Source organism: Drosophila navojoa, chromosome 4 (assembly GCF_054131105.1).
Source record: "Drosophila navojoa isolate 15081-1374.11 chromosome 4, UAZ_NAV_1.0, whole genome shotgun sequence".
In the NCBI taxonomy this organism is placed as follows: Eukaryota; Metazoa; Arthropoda; class Insecta; order Diptera; family Drosophilidae; genus Drosophila; species Drosophila navojoa.
Genome location: NC_142892.1, coordinates 23268061 through 23284818, shown reverse-complemented (window position 1 = coordinate 23284818; position 16758 = coordinate 23268061). Strand labels below are relative to the sequence as shown.

Sequence of the window (16758 nt, the reverse complement as noted above, 5' to 3'; positions counted from 1 at the left end):
TGAAAAAGAATCTGGAATATAAATTATAATTATTAAGTGTATTAATGCATACATATATGTATTTATGTACATATATTTACATATATCTCGCATGGCTTTGACCCTTCGAGCGACCCTTAAGGGTTACTCCGACACGATTCTAATTTTAAGTTAATAAACATGTGTTTATTAGTGTAATGGAATTGTTGTTGATCGCGCAAGTTCATGGCGAAAACAATTTTCAATTATGTATTACTTTATTTTACAGTGTAGTGGAAGTACTTTTTAGTGTTATTATTATTTTGCGCGTATTTATTTCTATATTTATCACAATCGAGCCAGAGTCAATTACAATACAACAACTCTTTATCATATACTCGATTTTCGAGTCTAATTATTATATGCAATTCATATTTATCTATATTTGGTTTTTATTTGCTTTGTTTTTTTGTTTTTGCTTTTTTTTAGCGAGCGTGCAAATTAAACCATTCAATTACCGTGCTTACTGGTCAACCAAATAATTGGCCTGTTTACGTATCAGCTAAAAGGTTTTCCAGTTGACAAGAAAAATAGAATTCGCTTAGGGCAGCACTTGCACGGAAATTCTCAATTAAATTAAGAGCATTTCGCAAACAACAATCCGGTTTTAATTATGCAATTTAATTTGAATAAACAACTCAAATCGAATTGATAATTTAATTATACTTTTCAGCAGGTCCCAAACGATTTGGCAGCAATAGAGGAAACTCCAGCTGCTCTCGAATTAGCACCAATTTCTCAAAACTCTCTGAGGCGACTCTTGGCACCTGGTGCTTAGCGATTCTCCCCTTTTAAATGGATGATCACGGACATAGGCCATGGAATCTGTGCTCAGAGATGAAAGGCGAATAACTTTGTGTGAAGTGCGTAGGTAGGAATTGGACAGATGATTATCAGCTACAAATTCTGGATTAACATGCTCGATACTGTTCCATATGATTCACGAGACTAGCAATTCGACGCTGACGTCACAGGCCAAACATGTTCAAGAAGATGATAATGGGGTCTACGAAACTACGTCAGAGTCCGTGTAACGCCTGACCGGTTTTTAGCAGCAGCCAGACATGGGCCTGGGCTAATGGTTAGCCGGCTTTCGGGTCTGCTCACACTAGCGCTGGCTGGGTCTTGTTCGACATCCAAGAAACTGTAACACACGGCGTATGCGCAATGCATGCAAAACAAAAACTATTGGAAGGCCGCCGCTGCAAATGAAATTTGGCGCAAGCGCGCGAATTCTCTTTAGCACAAACCGGTTGCGCGCCTGAGAAAGTGCATTAAGGCACTGCTGCCCCAGCCAGCGACACTAACAAAAAGCAAAAAATGTTAATTGACGATTTTGGCAACAACAAAGCGCTCAGCCACTTCAGTCACATACACTGGCCGCTGAGGGCACCTTACACCTCACTGCGCACTGGTTCTTGCGGCAGTCGAAGCATTGTTACGAGTCCCAGCAGCAATGGTCGAATATTTGGCAACGGCTTTTTACGCCTGGCCCTGCCGCGACTGGAAAGCGTTCAAAAAGAGAGCCAGTTTATCGTCTTTTATCGTTTTGTATGGCTTACGCATTAAAAGACAGCACGCATCATGTTTACCATTATCGTAGTTGCTTTTTCATGTCATGCCTTCGATAATGTTTGCCGACTGAGAGTGAGCATCGAAGACGTACTGACGCAGTCGCAAAGCTAAGTAAATAAAATAATTTGACTTCATAAAAAAATAACGACTTTAAACAAACTTGATATGCTTTGCACTATGAATGAATTTATAATTTGAATAAGCATCACATTTATCTAATTATTTGCAAAGATTTAGCTGTAATATTTAAAACCAATTGTATTGAAATTATTTGAAAATTGCACAAATAAACACAATAAACTCAATTTCCTTGATTTTTATAAATTGTGATTTCCCTCGATGCTCAGAGCTGCCCCAATGATTGCTTTACATAGACATACATCTTCTAGCTCTCTGTAAAATCAATTCTAAAAGTGGAACTACCTTAAAAAGCTTGAACAAATATCTTGAGCTCTGGCCAGAGTATGTGAAATTAGGCTGGGACCATCAGCGCGCACATTTGAGTGGATATGAGCCGTATCATCATATGGTACGTAGTTCGTTCATACGGCATCTCACTCTCATCTCGCTCTCAGTGAGGTTTTTGTTTTTATGTTATGCCAAAGTTTGCATTGAATAACTTTATAGACACTCGCAAGTATGACTGCGGATTCTGTGCGAAACGACGTTGCTTAAAAATTTAAGTTACATTTTGACGCTCGATGTGATTTTCCATGAGACTGGTGGTGCAGCTACCCCGTACCCTGAGAGAACGAGTATTCGTGAGTGGTTAGTTGGTTGCTTGCCTGCTGGCGTTACGATCGGGGGGCAACATTGCGCGGAGTGCATAAAACCGGTGATCCACGTTGGATCTGATTTAGTCGTTAGCGCGCGGGCAACTCGATCACATCGTTCACATCGCAAAGCGTGGATCGTTCCCGTTAGATTGGCTACCTTTGACACCGGCAACTGTCGATTTTTAAAATATTAGTTTCGGCTTCGGTCTTTCTCAGTTTTTACTTACTGTAATATAAAAATATTTTAATACACGCGGCCCAACACGTGCGAATTGGCGACAATTAACATTCGCGTATTTCCACATTCTATTTGCAAATTATTCAAAAAGTAATCTGTTCTTGGGCTCATCGGTAAGTTGTATTCGTGGGCAGTGTCTCAGCACGAATGCTTAAAATTTTTGCGGCTAATTAACACCGGAAGTGCCACAGCATTTGCAAATTACTTACATACTCAAACCTCTAAAAAACAAATGAATCAAATGAGCAATTCGGAGTCAAGCTTGAGCGCACACTCTCAGGCTGGACTCTGATTAAGCGTGGTGAATGAGTGAATGAGTGAATGAGAGACTAGCTGAATAGCTCGTTTGTAGATCCAAATTAATTGCGCTTAAAATTAGCACAACAAAGCTTCGAAACTATAGACGCAAATTATTGATCAAGTGTACGAAAATAGAACAATCAATCTCAATGTTTTCGCGACATGCAAAAAGAGCGTGATGCAAACTCATATGCAGTCGAGAACTAGATGAAAATATATTCGTTAATATCTAACTGATGTCGGCTTCCAGTTTATTTTTGACTCCCATATGATCATTATACATATGTAGTAGTAGATTAAATTATATTGCATAGATCTCGGACTTTGGAGCATTTCTGAAATATATTTGGCTATAATTTCATCTTTTGAAAGTGTTCCAACGAAATAGTTTTATTTGCATCGGAACTCGATTTCAAAACATGTGTGATAAACGGGGAAATCTTCTATATTTATATTTTATCTATAATTTAATGAGATGTCGAAATGTTAATTATGATAACCGTAACAGAAGAAAGTAGTATAAAGCTAATTCGCTTGATTCTTTTGGGCCTATGCAAATATTTTTCAATTCGAAACCCGTTGATCAAAATGACATGAGCCCAGATGTATGCTGAGACCTCTGAATAAGATAGCTACAAGAACAGAGCTATTACGAAGGCAAACTTTGAATAAGTAGACCAGTCTTCAATATGTTAAATATTCTGAGCTCTAAGGCTAAATACTGAGTTGGACTATAATTAAAATGTCATTCAATCGCACATAATTGATATGCGTAAATTTTCCGTTAATACAGGTTTCTGCATAAAAGAATTGGAAAATTTTCTCAATGTCAAGCCAAGTAAATGAAATATGCAAGAGAAATAAAACCAAGCTGCACTCAGAGCGTATCAAATGTCCATGCAATGAAGTTGCATGGCAAGTAGCCAAAGTGTTGATAGGTTGCTATAGTTGATTTGAGTTGCTGGAAATGAAAGGATATTATCAACTGTCTAGTGTCGGCGTTTCTTTCAGCAAGCATGTAAATGAAAATCAAATAAAATCGTAACTATTGATGACAATTAGAATAAAGGTACTGTTACATATTGCACACTCGTTCAATTCATAAATTTAAACAAGACGTAAGGCCCAAATGCAGAGCAAGGCCAACAACTTCTCGACAGCAGTCATAAGCATGACCAATTGATATTGCGAACACGTCGCTGACAAATGACTGTTGAATTTCAAACACAAATAACAATAACAGAAACTCCACAAAGGCCGGCCAGTAAACTTGGCTCATTGAACTCGAGCCCGTCGGCCGATCTTGTAAAGTGCTTAGCACACATTATATAAAGTGTCGCGTGCTGATTGAGTTTGAAGATATTTCAATTATTCTGTATACACTCGCAGCGGATATTACAATGCTTATCACGAAATGTGTAACGCACACAAGATGACAACGAATACATCAATAAATAAGCTATACATACTTTCGATTAATAACCGTAACAGGCAAGTCTATATTAGGGGAGCTATGGGCATCATTAAAATTAAATAAACATTATATACAGCTATTGAACACTTTATTAACCCAGCTTTGCATACAAAACTTGGATAGCAGAATCAAAATTTTTGTCTTGTATATCCATAATTGATTAATTTTTATTTTATTTGAATTTATATCAACCTTACGAATAACAACCATAACTCATCATTCTGTCTCACCTATTGATAATAGCGAAAAAGAGTATTCGAGCTTCGGCGCCTATATCTAATTCATATTCGAGTTTTTATAGTATTTAACACGCTGTTAATATTTGCTAAAACGTCGCATTATTGCTATTCTACTAATTATTTTATTCATCAAAGGCTAACAAATTTGCATCGAATGGTATTGCGCATTTAGGCAAAATCGCGTTTGATTTGTGATTTGTCAAATGGAATTTATTAAGCGTATTGGGTCTTTGGCTGGCGGCATACAAGTTTTTCTTGCCTCTCTGTTTTGGCCAAAAGGTTTGGTGCGAAAGACAGCACGCATCCAGTTTGAACCGGTTGCAGTTCATTAATAAAACAAACTATGAAGTTTTTTTTTTTTGCTTCATTTTAGTAAAGTTTCGCATAAATAATTGATGAATAAATTATCTGAAGTATTTCTGCGAAATTAGGTACAACCACTAGGAATAAGTGAGTTTTGTGAACAAAACAAAAATAAATTGAAATAAAAAAGGTTTAAATTATGGGCATACGTAATCTATAGATTAGAAAGTTATTAATTTTTAATGTTCAGATGATGACGAGGTCCATTCTTTTCCTTTCCTCTGCTTGACTATTTCCCTTATTTTATATATTCTCATAATCTATCCATTTGAATATAGTTTCTACAGCTTTATGTTGCTGTGATTTCAGACGGAGTTTACTCTTAACTTCATCAATTCCATTCTTACTATTCCGTAGAACATGCCCGAGTTCTTTGTTTTAGATTTGCACTCAAAGCTCATTGCCATAGTCATTTGGCTACATTGCTTTTTATGACTTCCGCATACCTCAGATCTGATTGCGGCGTACCTCACACTGCGGGCTAGAACAAAAAACTAGTTAGCTGTACTTGAAATTATGCATAATCTGAGCTTCCGTACCAAAGTGGGTGTCAAAAATTGGTTGCTCAGCATATAGTATAATCACTTAATTATTCAACCCGAGACAAGCTGATCGATGAATCAGTTTCGACTGACCTTCTGCGCTCGTCAGTTATGTAAGTCAGTGCAGTTGGAAATGTTTCGAATAATATCCATACATTATGGATGCAGGCATGCATTCAACCGAATCACAGTATATAAAAGTTTATGTGTATATGTATACATGTGAAAGTCGAGAAGTCAACTGGTATAATTAAATATAGCAATTGCTCTCGAAACCGGAAAAATTGCCATAGGTCCACTGATATTTTGATTGACCAAACTTAGTTTTAGTGTCTAGCATTCGGGAATTTTCGACTGGAATTTTGACTTTATCTCCACTAAGATCTTGTGCCTAATAGCGGGCAATAAAATGTCAAATTGTGCATGTCACACGAAAATATTTTCTAATTAAGAAATAGGCAATTATTGTTTGTTTGTAGTTGTGTAGATAACGCAAAGTTTTCTTTTCTTTCTTTTTTCAAGAAGGGTAACAGCAAAGCTCAGCAATTCCAAGTGCTAAATGAAATCACAACAATTTATGTACGCTCCGAAGCCACTCACAAGTGACAGTAAAATTGGCTGCAATTAGAAAATGTTAGCACGTTTCATTTGCAACAAGTTGTTGGCAATATTATATACACACACTCCCTCTCCCTTTCCCTCTGTCTACCTCTAACTATCTATCTCTGTCAGTGTCACACTCACTGACACAGGCACAATAGAGTCGATGTGCCCCGATGCTCTGATGACGAGGGCAATGATTCCGTCACACTGAACTTGACATTGTCGTGGGTCTGCTTTTAATTTAGATATATGTATGTCAGGCTATTTCCAGCTGCATTTGCTGCTCTTAGATAGATCGCGATCTCTATGGAGAGTGTCAGAAATTAAATAATGGTTTTATACACAGCCGCAAGCACAAGTAAAAGTGATCAAGTGTGGAAGAGCTCGACTAGGAGATACTTAGTATAGTGCGAATTGCCCACAAAGTAAATATGCAATTTATATCTTACGTTTAATAAACAATATGAAATGCTTTATTATTGTAACAAGTGCTTGGGATGCATATGAATATATTGATAAAACGAAAAATAACAGTACTGCCCATAAAGTGTCCGGCTTTTGGGGTTTATGAGATCGTTGAGACCGACTCAGTTCAGCGTCCTAAATGAGTATTTATGAGTCTGTCACGGATTTTCACAAAACAGTTATGCCAGGGAATCCCATTTAAGAACAATACGTTGAAGACTTTATATCGCTTGGGCAAACATCTACAAGTGTATTTTTAAACTGGATGTACGTCGTTTTTAATATAGAAGCTCAAAAAGGGTAAGGCGCTTATATTTTGTGAAGCTCATAATAATTTGGCCAAATCAGGTTTTAGTGCTAGGTTATTGGCGAAGCAGACATACGCTCAGACGACAATCTATTGCGCATAACCTGTTGAGCAAGAATCAAATGAGCTATATGAATCATTAAAATCATTAAAATTAAATCAGAAATTTACTTGTGTTTACCTCTCTCTCTCTCTCTCTTTATCTCTGTCTTCTTTCCAGCCATGAGTAAAAATGGACACAATAATCAGGCGTTTGTCAGTGATCATGTGGACAACATCAAGCAGCAGAGCAGCAACAAGTACTCACTGGAGCTAGCGGAGAAGGGTGCTGTCAAGACTCCCGAATACAATCCCTATGAGCATCGGGATGTGCCGCATCCCACAACGTAAGTGTAACAGTAACGCAAACTCTAGGCCATTTTACATTTCTATGCCTTCAACAGCAACTGGGAGACCCTATTCCATTTGCTGAAAGGCTCTCTAGGCACTGGTATTCTGGCCATGCCAAATGCCTTTCGCAACTCGGGCTATGTGTCGGGGACCATCGGAACCATTGTGATCGGCTTCATATGCACCTACTGCATACACCTGCTGGTCAAGGCAGAGTATGAGCTGTGTCGCCGTAAAAAGGTTAGTTAACGTCAAGTTTTATCTCTATTGGATGGTCTGCTCATTCTGAATTTCCAAACAGGTGCCCAGCATGAACTACCCAGCTGTGGCGGAGGCAGCCCTGGCCGAGGGTCCTTCTTTCTTCAAGAACTGTGCCCCCTACATAGGCACCGTAGTGAATGTATTCCTGCTAATTTACCAACTGGGCACTTGCTGTGTCTACGTGGTATTCGTTGCGTCCAACATAAAATCCATTGTCGATACCGTCTACGAGACCAACATCGACGTGCGTCTCTGCATGATAATAATATTGGTGCCTTTGATACTCATCAATTGGGTGCGACAACTGAAGTACCTGGCTCCCTTCTCCACATTAGCCAATTTCATCACAATGGTATCCTTTGGCTTCATTTGCTACTATATCTTCCGGGAGCCAGTCACACTGGAGGGCAAGGATGCCATTGGCAAGATTGAGAACTTTCCACTGTTCTTTGGAACAGTTTTGTTCGCCTTAGAGGCTATTGGCGTTATTTTGCCTCTCGAGAACGAGATGAAAACGCCACACAAGTTTGGCGGCTCCTGTGGCGTTCTGAATATTTCCATGGTATGGATCGTTTTCTTGTACGTGGGCATGGGTCTATTCGGATATCTAAATTACGGTGCCAGTGTACTGGGCTCCATCACTCTGAATCTGCCTGAGCATGAAATGTAAGTAAACAGAAAACAATGTTCTTGAAGAAAACTCACGATTATCTCACATCCTCTTGCAGTCCAGCGCAATGCGTGAAAGCCATGTTGGCATTCGCCATCTATATCACACACGGTCTGGCCTGTTATGTGGCTATTGACATCACGTGGAACGACTACGTCGGCAAGAAACTGGGCCCCCAACGCAACAAGCTCTTCTGGGAGTATGCCGTGCGTACCGGCCTTGTGCTGATCACCTGTAAGTAGCTGCACAAGCGAATAAAGAGTGCAGATATTCAATATCTGATTGATCTTCTAGTTCTGCTCGCCGTGGCCATACCCAATCTGGAGCTCTTCATATCGCTTTTTGGCGCCCTGTGCTTATCCGCCTTGGGCCTGGCTTTTCCAGCTCTGATTCAGATCTGCACGCACTGGTACGAGACCACTGGAATGGCCAAGGGCTGGCTGCTGTTAAGTGAGTGTTTGATGTGGAGCATCTTTTATGCGTATGATTACATATCTTTCGTTTTTAGGCAACTTCGTGCTGATTATTGTTGGCATTCTGGGTCTAGTTATTGGAACGTATACCTCTCTCAAGGAGATTGTTCTCACATTCACCGAATAGTTGGCTACTTTGAAATTACTTTAAGTCAAATATTATAATTTGGTATATTCCATTCCTTCGAATTTGTCGTACAAGCAAAGAACTACGCACTCAATATGACAAATGGGCCAATAAAAAAGGAAGAGTGCTGCATCGAGCGACTGCATGTTAACTAATGATTCGTAAAGTTAAACTTCAATACTTGTAAAAACAAAAATCTAAAAAAAAATTGATCAAATTTGTGATATTTTTAAGCATTGTGCCCAAAAATTTTTACATACACATATTGTTCATAATTTATAACTGTATAGATGGTTAAGCTCTAAGTCGTATATTTTTAAGCATTATTTAAAATACGATAACAAAACAACTATGAATTACAATTATTTTTGCCATATTATAAAATCAAAATAGTTCACGTGTGTTTAACAATCTTTATAAAGGCGTTTAGAGCCATACACAAACGGCTGATCCCATCCACAAGTTTTTCTTTCTTGTGAAAAGCTATAGATATGCGAAAGAACTGTTGTCCCTTGCCCTCCTCAACAGCAAATCGTGAACCAGCAATAAATGTAATCTTCTCATGCTCCAAACAGTATTCCAGAAACTCGGAGGCATTCACCTGGTTCGGCAACCGTATCCAAACAAAGTAACCGCCAGAAGGCGCTACAAATCGACAGGTGTTAGGTAGTTCAGACTTTAGCACCGCGTTGACGGCCAACATCCGCTCTTTGTATGCTGCATAGAGTCTAGCAATATGCGGTTGCGCCAGTTGCAGTTCAAATAGACTGCCAACAATTCCAGCTGTGTAGTTATTGAAGCAACCACCGCTGTTAATGATCCCACTGAGAAGAAGTTGTGGTTTAAGACGTGGAGGCACCTCTAGCCAACCTAGACGCACCCCAGGTCCAATAATCTTTGAAAAGCTACCATTGGAAATGACATTACCGCCGTAGTCCGCATCTGTGCGTGTGTCATAAGACAGTAGACGCGAGTGCTGCGGTTTGGTGCCATAATGAAGAATATTATAGACATCATCGCACACTACTAAGAAGTCATATTTACGTGAGAGCGCCACAATTCCACGACAAACAGCTGTCAAAGAAGATAAAGCGGTGAGTGATTAAAGCAAACGTTTATATAATTTTATAGTTACTCTGAGAGAACAAAATGCCAGTAGGATTGTGATATGTGGGTATTGTATAGTAAATGGCCCAAAACTCTTTGTTCTCCGATTTAAAGCGACGGTCTTTTACTTTTACTTCCAGATCGTTAAGGTCGACGCCATCATCATTCAGTTTAAGAGGAACAATCGTAAGACTCGTGAAGTGTTTCATGCTGTCCAAGGCAATCATATACGTGTACTCATCCACGAATAAATAGCCATTAAAGTCTATCATTGTAGAAAGCAAGAAATGCAAGCCTTGACTTGCGCCAGTTGTGACTATCAGGTCTTCACTGAAAGTGGGAACATCAATAGCTTGCCAAATCTTAAAGTTTCTTCTGACATACCAGTTCACGGGGCTATCATACATCCCGGTCAAGTACTTGGCGATTTCGTTGCGTATTTCATGAGTGCCGTTAGTTGGTCCATATTGAAATATCAGAGATTGGTTGACCTCTTTTTCCCTTCGCTACGGACAACCAAAGGTTATTAAGAATAATGACGAAATCTAATAATCATATAAATCGTTCAATACTAACCAAGCAATGGGCAGTAGCCTCTTGAAAAATATCACAACAAGGCTCTAAGAGATCTGTGCCTGGAGCTCCGACACCCAAATTTAATACAGTCGGATCATATACATTCCATTCCCCACCATCAAAAAGATGCTTAAGCTTTCGCTCACTATTCTGATCAGACATTATTTTGCGTTATCTTGAGCGCTGGCAAAACTGAACTGATCCCATATCGATAACGAAAATCCACGAACTGTATGAGCGCCACAATATTAACCATTCACAAGTAGACGCGTGCGCTTGCCATTAGCACTGTCAGAAGCAGTTAGCAGTCACTTCGATTCGGAGACATCAGCTGTTGTAATTGTTTTGGAAAATTCATAAAGTAACATGGAAAAGGAGCAGCCAACAACAAGCGCTAACGCAGCCCAGGCAAAGGATCAGGATAATAATCCGCTACTCGACTCACCGATGCGGGGTCCCACACTGTCGACTTCAACATCCAGCTTCGAGGCCTTGGCCCACGCCCATGACCCAAATCTCACCAAACTAGCCACGAAGATGTTCCAAAAAACAGAAGAATATATAACGCACGAGCTCAATGCGCCATTAGAGGACTATAAATTGCTCGAGGAAATGAACAAGGCAACCATAGCCAAGTACAAAGACATGCGTCAAATAGCCGAGAACCTCAACGTATCCACCAACGAGCTATGCGTCAAGTTTCAGCAGCTAGCACCTCTTATGCAGCAAATTGATGAAATATCAGACACCGTAGACAAGTTGGAGGCGGCTGCTTACAAGCTGGATGCATATAGCATAGCGCTAGAGAATCGCGTCAAGTGTGTGCTGCAGCGCAAGTCGAGTCACCATGTAGGATAATAATTGCGAGTTTTTCAAAAACCATTATTAGTACATTTATTACAATATAATTTAAGTTTTACCCAAGTAACAGTTTAAATATAATCGCTATTACGTTAAGAAATATCAGTGGAACTGTAAAATGGAAAATATGGACACGTGTTAGTTATATTCGCTTTGTTTTATGCAAATTTGCAAAATGTTGTACAAATACTCACTCTTGGCAACTGTGCGGATCGATCGAATAAGATTTAGGACTTGATCCTTGGCGCTGGGCGCTCCGAAATCCTGTTGACCGGCTTGTCGTCCCCAGCCAACTATAAACATAAATTTTTGGTCAGAGATAAATATATCGGTCTGCAATTACTTACACTTGGCCAGAAAACGCTCTTCGTGCAGAATGCAAACTGCATTTAGACAAAGCAGCGAGGCTTCAATCAGTGTCCACAGTGTAAACATTTTTACAATTTATCGGGGAAAATGATAAACTAAATAATTGTTGACGTCAGTTTCAAAGCGACACTTGCCAATCACTACGAAACGCGTACAAACAGCTGATTGTGTTACTGCGACGACCAGTCTGTAAGTCTAAGGCTATTTTCCAGCACTACTTTATTTATTCTTTTCAATAGACCCTTCAAATTGTTTGCTCATTTTTAAGTGCTCATAGTTTTGAATTTTTGGGAATTATTTCTGAAAAAAATCAAATCATAATGACCTCATTTGTTAAGGTTGTTTTATTGCTGACCTCTTTAGTCACATTCTGTTACACATTTTATGTGGTCGGAAAATTGACGCTGTTTCTCTCCAAGCCGCGATCGATTTCAAGAGCGCACATCTGGGTCTTTAATTTATTGGACAATGACTCGCGAGTGGAAACCGCATTTGGATCGATTGTATTCGACACTCTCTATTTAATCACGTTCATATTTCAGCATAGCTTCTTTAAGTCAGCAATAGTGAAGAATTTGCTGCGCAAATTGCACTTGGCTCCAGCCGAGCGAACTATTTATACTCTGACGACATCGCTTTGTTTACATGTATGTATACGCCATATTCACCGAAATAGTCTTGAGTTCCCGTATATATAAACATACTCTCCCTATTCGTTTAGCACCTGGTGAAGAACTGGGTGCCTGCTCAATCGATTGTTCTCTGGCAAATCGACGTGGACGAGAGCATCCCGCTTTGGTGGACTTTTGTTATAACCCATGGTATATGCTGGGCTATCATTTACGGAGGCAGCTTCATAATGGACCTGGGAGAGCTTTTGGGCATCAAGCAGACCTATTATTATCTACATAACTACTCGGAACCCATCACATTCAAGTCGCTTGAGCTTCGCAACCTGTACTCTCATGTGCGTCATCCGTCCTTTGTAGGATTCACTCTCATTCTGTTTGCCACCAATGTGATGAGCATTGATCGCTTTCTACTCGCTGTGCTGCTGACCGCGTATATGTATGTGGCCTGGTCCTCCGATCAGACCGACGTCGCCTACCAAAAGAAACAGCTGCAGCGCAAGAAACAAGAACTAAAAGCGCATTAAGGATGAAATTCACATGCATTTTAGCGGGACCTTTACTTTTAGTATCTCATATATATCTATGTGCCTAATAAACTACTAGCTCATCCGCACCACCGACGGATCAAAGGGTTGTCCTTTAAAGGGGGAGCCTTCAACATCCCACGCTGTACGCAGGCGCTCTAGCGTTTTGGCCTGCTCCGGATCTGTAGTCCGCAAGGAATTTTGTTGCTGATCCGCTTCCATCTGTTGCACGCGTAGTTTCTCAATGGCCGTCTGTGACTCTTGGGGCAATTCATCTATATAGCGCTCACAGTCAAGTTTTTTTATATCGATCTCATCGTCACCCTCGAAAAGCCGCTCCCACCAACGCTCTTTTACCTTGTCTTTAACAGTAATCCATTAAAGTTTGCTTCGATATTATATTGAAATACCTACCACAACAAATCAGCAGCCGGCCATTTTCTATAGACCACATGGCTTCATTCTGTCTTATACGCTGGCTGAGCGTACCCTCGATGATCACCTGTTCCGGTGTGCTCTTACTGCTCACTTTGATATGCTGCGCTTTGATATCTATGGACAGTTGTTTGGCAGTTCTTAGAGTGGGTGGGAGTTGAACCTGCACTTCCAAATCCTTTAGGGTCTGAGACCAACAATGGTGCTCAAACGCGGCTCCATTCTTAAATTCACCAGCCTCAAACGGACGGCTTAGGTCGTCCATCTTCTCGCTTGCCTTTGTCGGAAGGGTTTTTGGCGGCGTTTCCTCTGTAGTCTCCACACAGATTTCTTCAACTGCGGGCGGAGCAGTCTCCCCAGAATCCCCAATATCGCTTTCAGCGCTCATAGTTTGTATCCAGCAGTCAGGATCATAGCGCTGCATGGCGCCATAAAGGATTTGATCCCTCATTCCTTTAGGAAACCCAATTTGGTCTGATGCATCTTTCTTGGTATGATAAAAATCGGTGCTACAAAATATTTTCATTTTCCTTATCCTTTCTATTACTGAGGAATATTTATTACTTGCGCCTTAAGAAACCAAATATTGCGTCTAGAAAACCAGTGATTGTTTTGCGCTCCTGCAATATTTCCATAAGAATAGCATCGCTTCGTTGAAAATCCATACTTAATTTCTCTGAATAAGAATTTGTCAATCGTAAAAGTGTAAACAATTTTTTTTTGGCTTGACTAGTGCCAGTGTTGATAAACGATATCAGGGAAATCGCTGGGAATGGTAAAAAAGATGAAGCAGTTTCACGCTTAACCATTTTATTTAACTATAGCTTTGAATAATTTCATATTTATGCAAATGAAAGAAATCAACTTAATTAGCATTGGTAGGCAGTACTCCAAGTGCACATTTGGACCAGGTATTATCTGTAATAGAGTATATTAAAACAGTGTACATTCCAGTGAAAACTGCTGCTTACCCTCTTCAAGTTTCCAAATGCCAAATACAGTTTGGGTTTTATAAGAACTATTTTCTTTGGCAGCCCCCTTAGAGGGATTATCGATGTTAAGAGGCTTCTCCGCGTCTATATCCTGCATCTTAGCGTTACAAACCTTAGTAAAATCTTCAATCTGTTCGTCTGTTAGAGGCGGAACCACGAGAGGCAACAAACTGAAATATATGAAACGAAAACAACATTTAAAATCTATTTGCAACTAAGTACAAATCCTATTTACCCCTTCAATATGGGTACTGAGTATTTAGTCAGTGGACCAAGTCTATTCATTAAAAATTCTCGCTCAAATACCCAAGAGCGAGGCTTCCTTTGACATTCGCCGAAAATCAATGTGAGACTCTGATCCACACCCGAGTGAATGAGCAGGCGACGCATGGTTTTCGATATCTCCGATTTGTTAAGTGTCGTAAAATCCACAGCCTTTATATTGGAGTTCTATAAATAAGATAATGTTGTAGACAGTCTGTCGACAGTCTATTTCAAATGCTTACCGAATCCAATTCCTCTTTGTACATACGCTTCATTCGGCACAGCATTCCAAAAGTCTGTAGCATCTTTGTGGCCCAATAGCTCGCGCCTCGCCGTCTTACATCGTTTTCATTTACACTCTCTGATAATTGCACGAATGCCACAAACATGTTCTCTATGTAACCCTGCATGGCCAGCAGTCGGAAGAGGCCCTGGGTAGCCTCAATGACGAGTTCTTCGTTGTCGTTGTGCCCAAGGCCTGCGCCCAGGAAATATTTCATTTTAAGCACACCCGCCATATAAATGTCAAGCAAATCTTTCATTGCCGAATTTTGTCTTTTCACAGCTACGCCCAATTCAGTGACCACCGTATCAAGTACCTCTTTAGTACTTTTCAGCTTTCTCGCGGAACAATATACTCGAATTTTATTGAACTCCGAGCTAGGCTTCAATTTACTGATCGACTTCAACTTTTGTGCACCGTTTAGTTCGCATTCTAAGGCCAAATCGAACATCTCAAAAAGAGCCCCCACCTCCTTTTCAAATTTTAGCACATCCTTCCGCTGCAATTTCGGTGCATTCAGATTACTCAGGTTCTCTTTTTGTGGAAGCCAGTAATAAGTACGTAGCCAGTCCAAGCAGTGGGCGGCCGTGTGCCGCAATACAAGCACAGGCGGCAGCTCTTGTCCATGAGCGCACAAGTGCCTCAAATCTACGATAAAAGACTGCAGGCCGAGCTGCTGTGCCGTAACGTACATGCTAGACATGTTGTAATTCTGCATGATCGAAGACATATAGTTGAAGAAGCGCGTGAAGGCACTGGCATAAATTGACTGGATGTTATTGCTGCCTTCCTTATCCTCCAGCTGCGCCTTGACCAGCACGGCAGTCGCCAGCACGGAAGCCGGGCATAAGCTTCCCCGGCGCAAGTTCCATATTCTCATGTGGCTAAGAGCCTTGCGAAGATTTGCAGGTGACGGCTGCTTTCCAAATAACCAGTCGTATACAGAGCTAAACTCTGTGCTAAAAATTAAGAACGTTTTTTTTTAGGGAACCCTATAGAGCAAATCATGTGTTTACGCACGTGTCACGCCAAGGTGTGACAACCATTCTCTGTTTTGCTGGCGGCGGTGCTGTTGTTACCGTCAGAGGATCCTCGGTATGTTTTCTTTTCGCATTCGGCTCTTTTTCTTTGGCGGCGACCATGATGAGTTATAAATTCAATTGTTATGAAGCGCGTTCAAGCACTTGTGGAATGTGGCTGTCACTGTAAAGTACAAAAACACATGTAACGAGTCATCGATATTACTATCGATATCGTGATTATTCATCACCACACATTTAATTCACAATATATAGATAGTATATCCGACAATTATGGTTAAGTAAGCTCATTTTGATGATCGTCTCATTTTTTATGGCTATAAATTATGTTCTTAAAGTCAATTTTAAATGAACATGCAAATACATGCAAATGTTTCCATCTCTGGTAGTGCACATTGTTCATCTCTAACGAGTTTAAAGTTCAGTGTTGCAAGGCGCGGAAAAAGGTACACAACAAGGGCGATGAATTTTTCATGTAATTAAAGAACATTTAAAAAATGCATTTAATATTAAAGTCGTAGCTAAATATAAATTTATTTATATATTTCCAGTAAATGTCAAATACCAGAAGGCATAGCACAACCAAGAAAACATTTTTCCCACCCACTTATTACGCGCCTTTTTTCTACCTACGTTTACCTGCTGCATTTACTCCACACATGCATATCGTCTACAATAACTATAACAATAACAACTTGGTGGATATTTTTAATAGTGAATATGTGGATGGGCCGCTGACGTCCAAGAGGATGATAATTGGCTCGTTTTCAATGTTTCTGATATTTTCATACCTTAAGCTGCTGTACATACTCGTGGCAATCTATTTGGCGCTACACCACGTCCACATATAAATA

General features: G+C 40.1%; 8 protein-coding genes across 9 annotated transcripts; 4 read left to right on the top strand and 4 right to left on the bottom strand.

Annotated features, from left to right (window-relative positions):
- The first annotated feature begins 2435 nt into the window (after positions 1-2435).
- On the top strand, positions 2436-9211 carry LOC108651923 (proton-coupled amino acid transporter-like protein acs). Its single transcript, XM_018101867.3, has 7 exons — positions 2436-2720; positions 7121-7286; positions 7344-7530; positions 7592-8217; positions 8280-8455; positions 8516-8671; positions 8730-9211. Exons 2-7 carry the CDS (start codon positions 7123-7125, stop codon positions 8819-8821), a joined length of 1401 nt encoding a protein of 466 aa, XP_017957356.1. The 5' UTR covers positions 2436-2720; positions 7121-7122; the 3' UTR covers positions 8822-9211.
- Positions 9116-10794, bottom strand: LOC108651924 (uncharacterized). Its single transcript, XM_018101868.3, has 4 exons — positions 10505-10794; positions 10313-10434; positions 9957-10258; positions 9116-9895 (listed from the first exon to the last, which is right to left on the bottom strand). Exons 1-4 carry the CDS (start codon positions 10664-10666, stop codon positions 9216-9218), a joined length of 1266 nt encoding a protein of 421 aa, XP_017957357.1. The 5' UTR covers positions 10667-10794; the 3' UTR covers positions 9116-9215.
- On the top strand, positions 10795-11814 carry Blos2 (biogenesis of lysosome-related organelles complex 1 subunit 2). The gene has a single exon (XM_018101874.3). The coding sequence runs from the start codon at positions 10871-10873 to the stop codon at positions 11360-11362; it is 492 nt and encodes a 163-aa protein (XP_017957363.1). The 5' UTR covers positions 10795-10870; the 3' UTR covers positions 11363-11814.
- On the bottom strand, positions 11373-11874 carry LOC108651933 (immediate early response 3-interacting protein 1). Its single transcript, XM_018101877.3, has 3 exons — positions 11713-11874; positions 11560-11658; positions 11373-11476 (listed from the first exon to the last, which is right to left on the bottom strand). Exons 1-3 carry the CDS (start codon positions 11798-11800, stop codon positions 11421-11423), a joined length of 243 nt encoding a protein of 80 aa, XP_017957366.1. The 5' UTR covers positions 11801-11874; the 3' UTR covers positions 11373-11420.
- Positions 11875-12054: 180 nt separating this feature from the next.
- LOC108651926 (nurim homolog) lies at positions 12055-12986 on the top strand. The gene is made up of 2 exons (XM_018101870.2): positions 12055-12381; positions 12456-12986. Exons 1-2 carry the CDS (start codon positions 12055-12057, stop codon positions 12888-12890), a joined length of 762 nt encoding a protein of 253 aa, XP_017957359.1. The 3' UTR covers positions 12891-12986.
- Positions 12887-14054, bottom strand: LOC108651925 (nudC domain-containing protein 3). The gene is made up of 3 exons (XM_018101869.3): positions 13890-14054; positions 13305-13834; positions 12887-13252 (listed from the first exon to the last, which is right to left on the bottom strand). Exons 1-3 carry the CDS (start codon positions 13988-13990, stop codon positions 12966-12968), a joined length of 918 nt encoding a protein of 305 aa, XP_017957358.1. The 5' UTR covers positions 13991-14054; the 3' UTR covers positions 12887-12965.
- A 132-nt stretch (positions 14055-14186) lies between these two features.
- Positions 14187-16114, bottom strand: LOC108651922 (uncharacterized). 2 transcript variants are annotated; one of them, XM_018101866.3, is made up of 5 exons: positions 15885-16114; positions 14824-15823; positions 14553-14767; positions 14297-14487; positions 14187-14243 (listed from the first exon to the last, which is right to left on the bottom strand). In XM_018101866.3, exons 1-5 carry the CDS (start codon positions 16004-16006, stop codon positions 14191-14193), a joined length of 1581 nt encoding a protein of 526 aa, XP_017957355.1. In that variant the 5' UTR covers positions 16007-16114; the 3' UTR covers positions 14187-14190. The 2 variants fall into 2 exon arrangements, with proteins under 2 accessions (XP_017957355.1, XP_089114989.1); XM_089258863.1 differs by having other exon boundaries at positions 14824-15818; positions 15885-16009.
- A 146-nt stretch (positions 16115-16260) lies between these two features.
- Positions 16261-16755, top strand: LOC115562268 (uncharacterized). Its single transcript, XM_030383427.2, has 2 exons — positions 16261-16379; positions 16456-16755. The coding sequence occupies exon 2, from the start codon at positions 16459-16461 to the stop codon at positions 16753-16755; it is 297 nt and encodes a 98-aa protein (XP_030239287.2). The 5' UTR covers positions 16261-16379; positions 16456-16458.
- Positions 16756-16758: the final 3 nt, after the last annotated feature.

Bases quoted from the DNA above. Each gene is read 5' to 3' on its own strand.
- LOC115562268 (XM_030383427.2), top strand. From the start codon at position 16,459: ATGTCAAATACCAGAAGGCATAGCACAACCAAGAAAACATTTTTCCCA.
- Blos2 (XM_018101874.3), top strand. From the start codon at position 10,871: ATGGAAAAGGAGCAGCCAACAACAAGCGCTAACGCAGCCCAGGCAAAG.
- LOC108651922 (XM_018101866.3), bottom strand. From the start codon at position 16,006: ATGGTCGCCGCCAAAGAAAAAGAGCCGAATGCGAAAAGAAAACATACC. The intron at 14,488-14,552 runs GTAAATAGGATT...CATATATTTCAG, and splicing joins TCAGTACCCATATTGAAGGG to TTTGTTGCCTCTCGTGGTTC. The intron at 14,244-14,296 runs GTAAGCAGCAGT...ACTCTATTACAG, and splicing joins CATTTGGAAACTTGAAGAGG to ATAATACCTGGTCCAAATGT.
- LOC108651925 (XM_018101869.3), bottom strand. From the start codon at position 13,990: ATGGATTTTCAACGAAGCGATGCTATTCTTATGGAAATATTGCAGGAG. The intron at 13,835-13,889 runs GTAATAAATATT...AATATTTTGTAG, and splicing joins TTTGGTTTCTTAAGGCGCAA to CACCGATTTTTATCATACCA. The intron at 13,253-13,304 runs GTAGGTATTTCA...TTACTGTTAAAG, and splicing joins CCGGCTGCTGATTTGTTGTG to ACAAGGTAAAAGAGCGTTGG.
- LOC108651933 (XM_018101877.3), bottom strand. From the start codon at position 11,800: ATGTTTACACTGTGGACACTGATTGAAGCCTCGCTGCTTTGTCTAAAT. The intron at 11,659-11,712 runs GTAAGTAATTGC...TTATGTTTATAG, and splicing joins AGAGCGTTTTCTGGCCAAGT to TTGGCTGGGGACGACAAGCC. The intron at 11,477-11,559 runs GTGAGTATTTGT...TCCATTTTACAG, and splicing joins GATCCGCACAGTTGCCAAGA to TTCCACTGATATTTCTTAAC.
- LOC108651923 (XM_018101867.3), top strand. From the start codon at position 7,123: ATGAGTAAAAATGGACACAATAATCAGGCGTTTGTCAGTGATCATGTG. The intron at 7,531-7,591 runs GTTAGTTAACGT...ATTTCCAAACAG, and splicing joins AGCTGTGTCGCCGTAAAAAG to GTGCCCAGCATGAACTACCC. The intron at 8,218-8,279 runs GTAAGTAAACAG...ATCCTCTTGCAG, and splicing joins AATCTGCCTGAGCATGAAAT to TCCAGCGCAATGCGTGAAAG.
- LOC108651926 (XM_018101870.2), top strand. From the start codon at position 12,055: ATGACCTCATTTGTTAAGGTTGTTTTATTGCTGACCTCTTTAGTCACA. The intron at 12,382-12,455 runs GTATGTATACGC...CTATTCGTTTAG, and splicing joins CGACATCGCTTTGTTTACAT to CACCTGGTGAAGAACTGGGT.
- LOC108651924 (XM_018101868.3), bottom strand. From the start codon at position 10,666: ATGTCTGATCAGAATAGTGAGCGAAAGCTTAAGCATCTTTTTGATGGT. The intron at 10,259-10,312 runs GTATGTCAGAAG...TCCCACTTTCAG, and splicing joins TATGATAGCCCCGTGAACTG to TGAAGACCTGATAGTCACAA. The intron at 9,896-9,956 runs GTAACTATAAAA...CTTCTTTGACAG, and splicing joins TGGCATTTTGTTCTCTCAGA to CTGTTTGTCGTGGAATTGTG.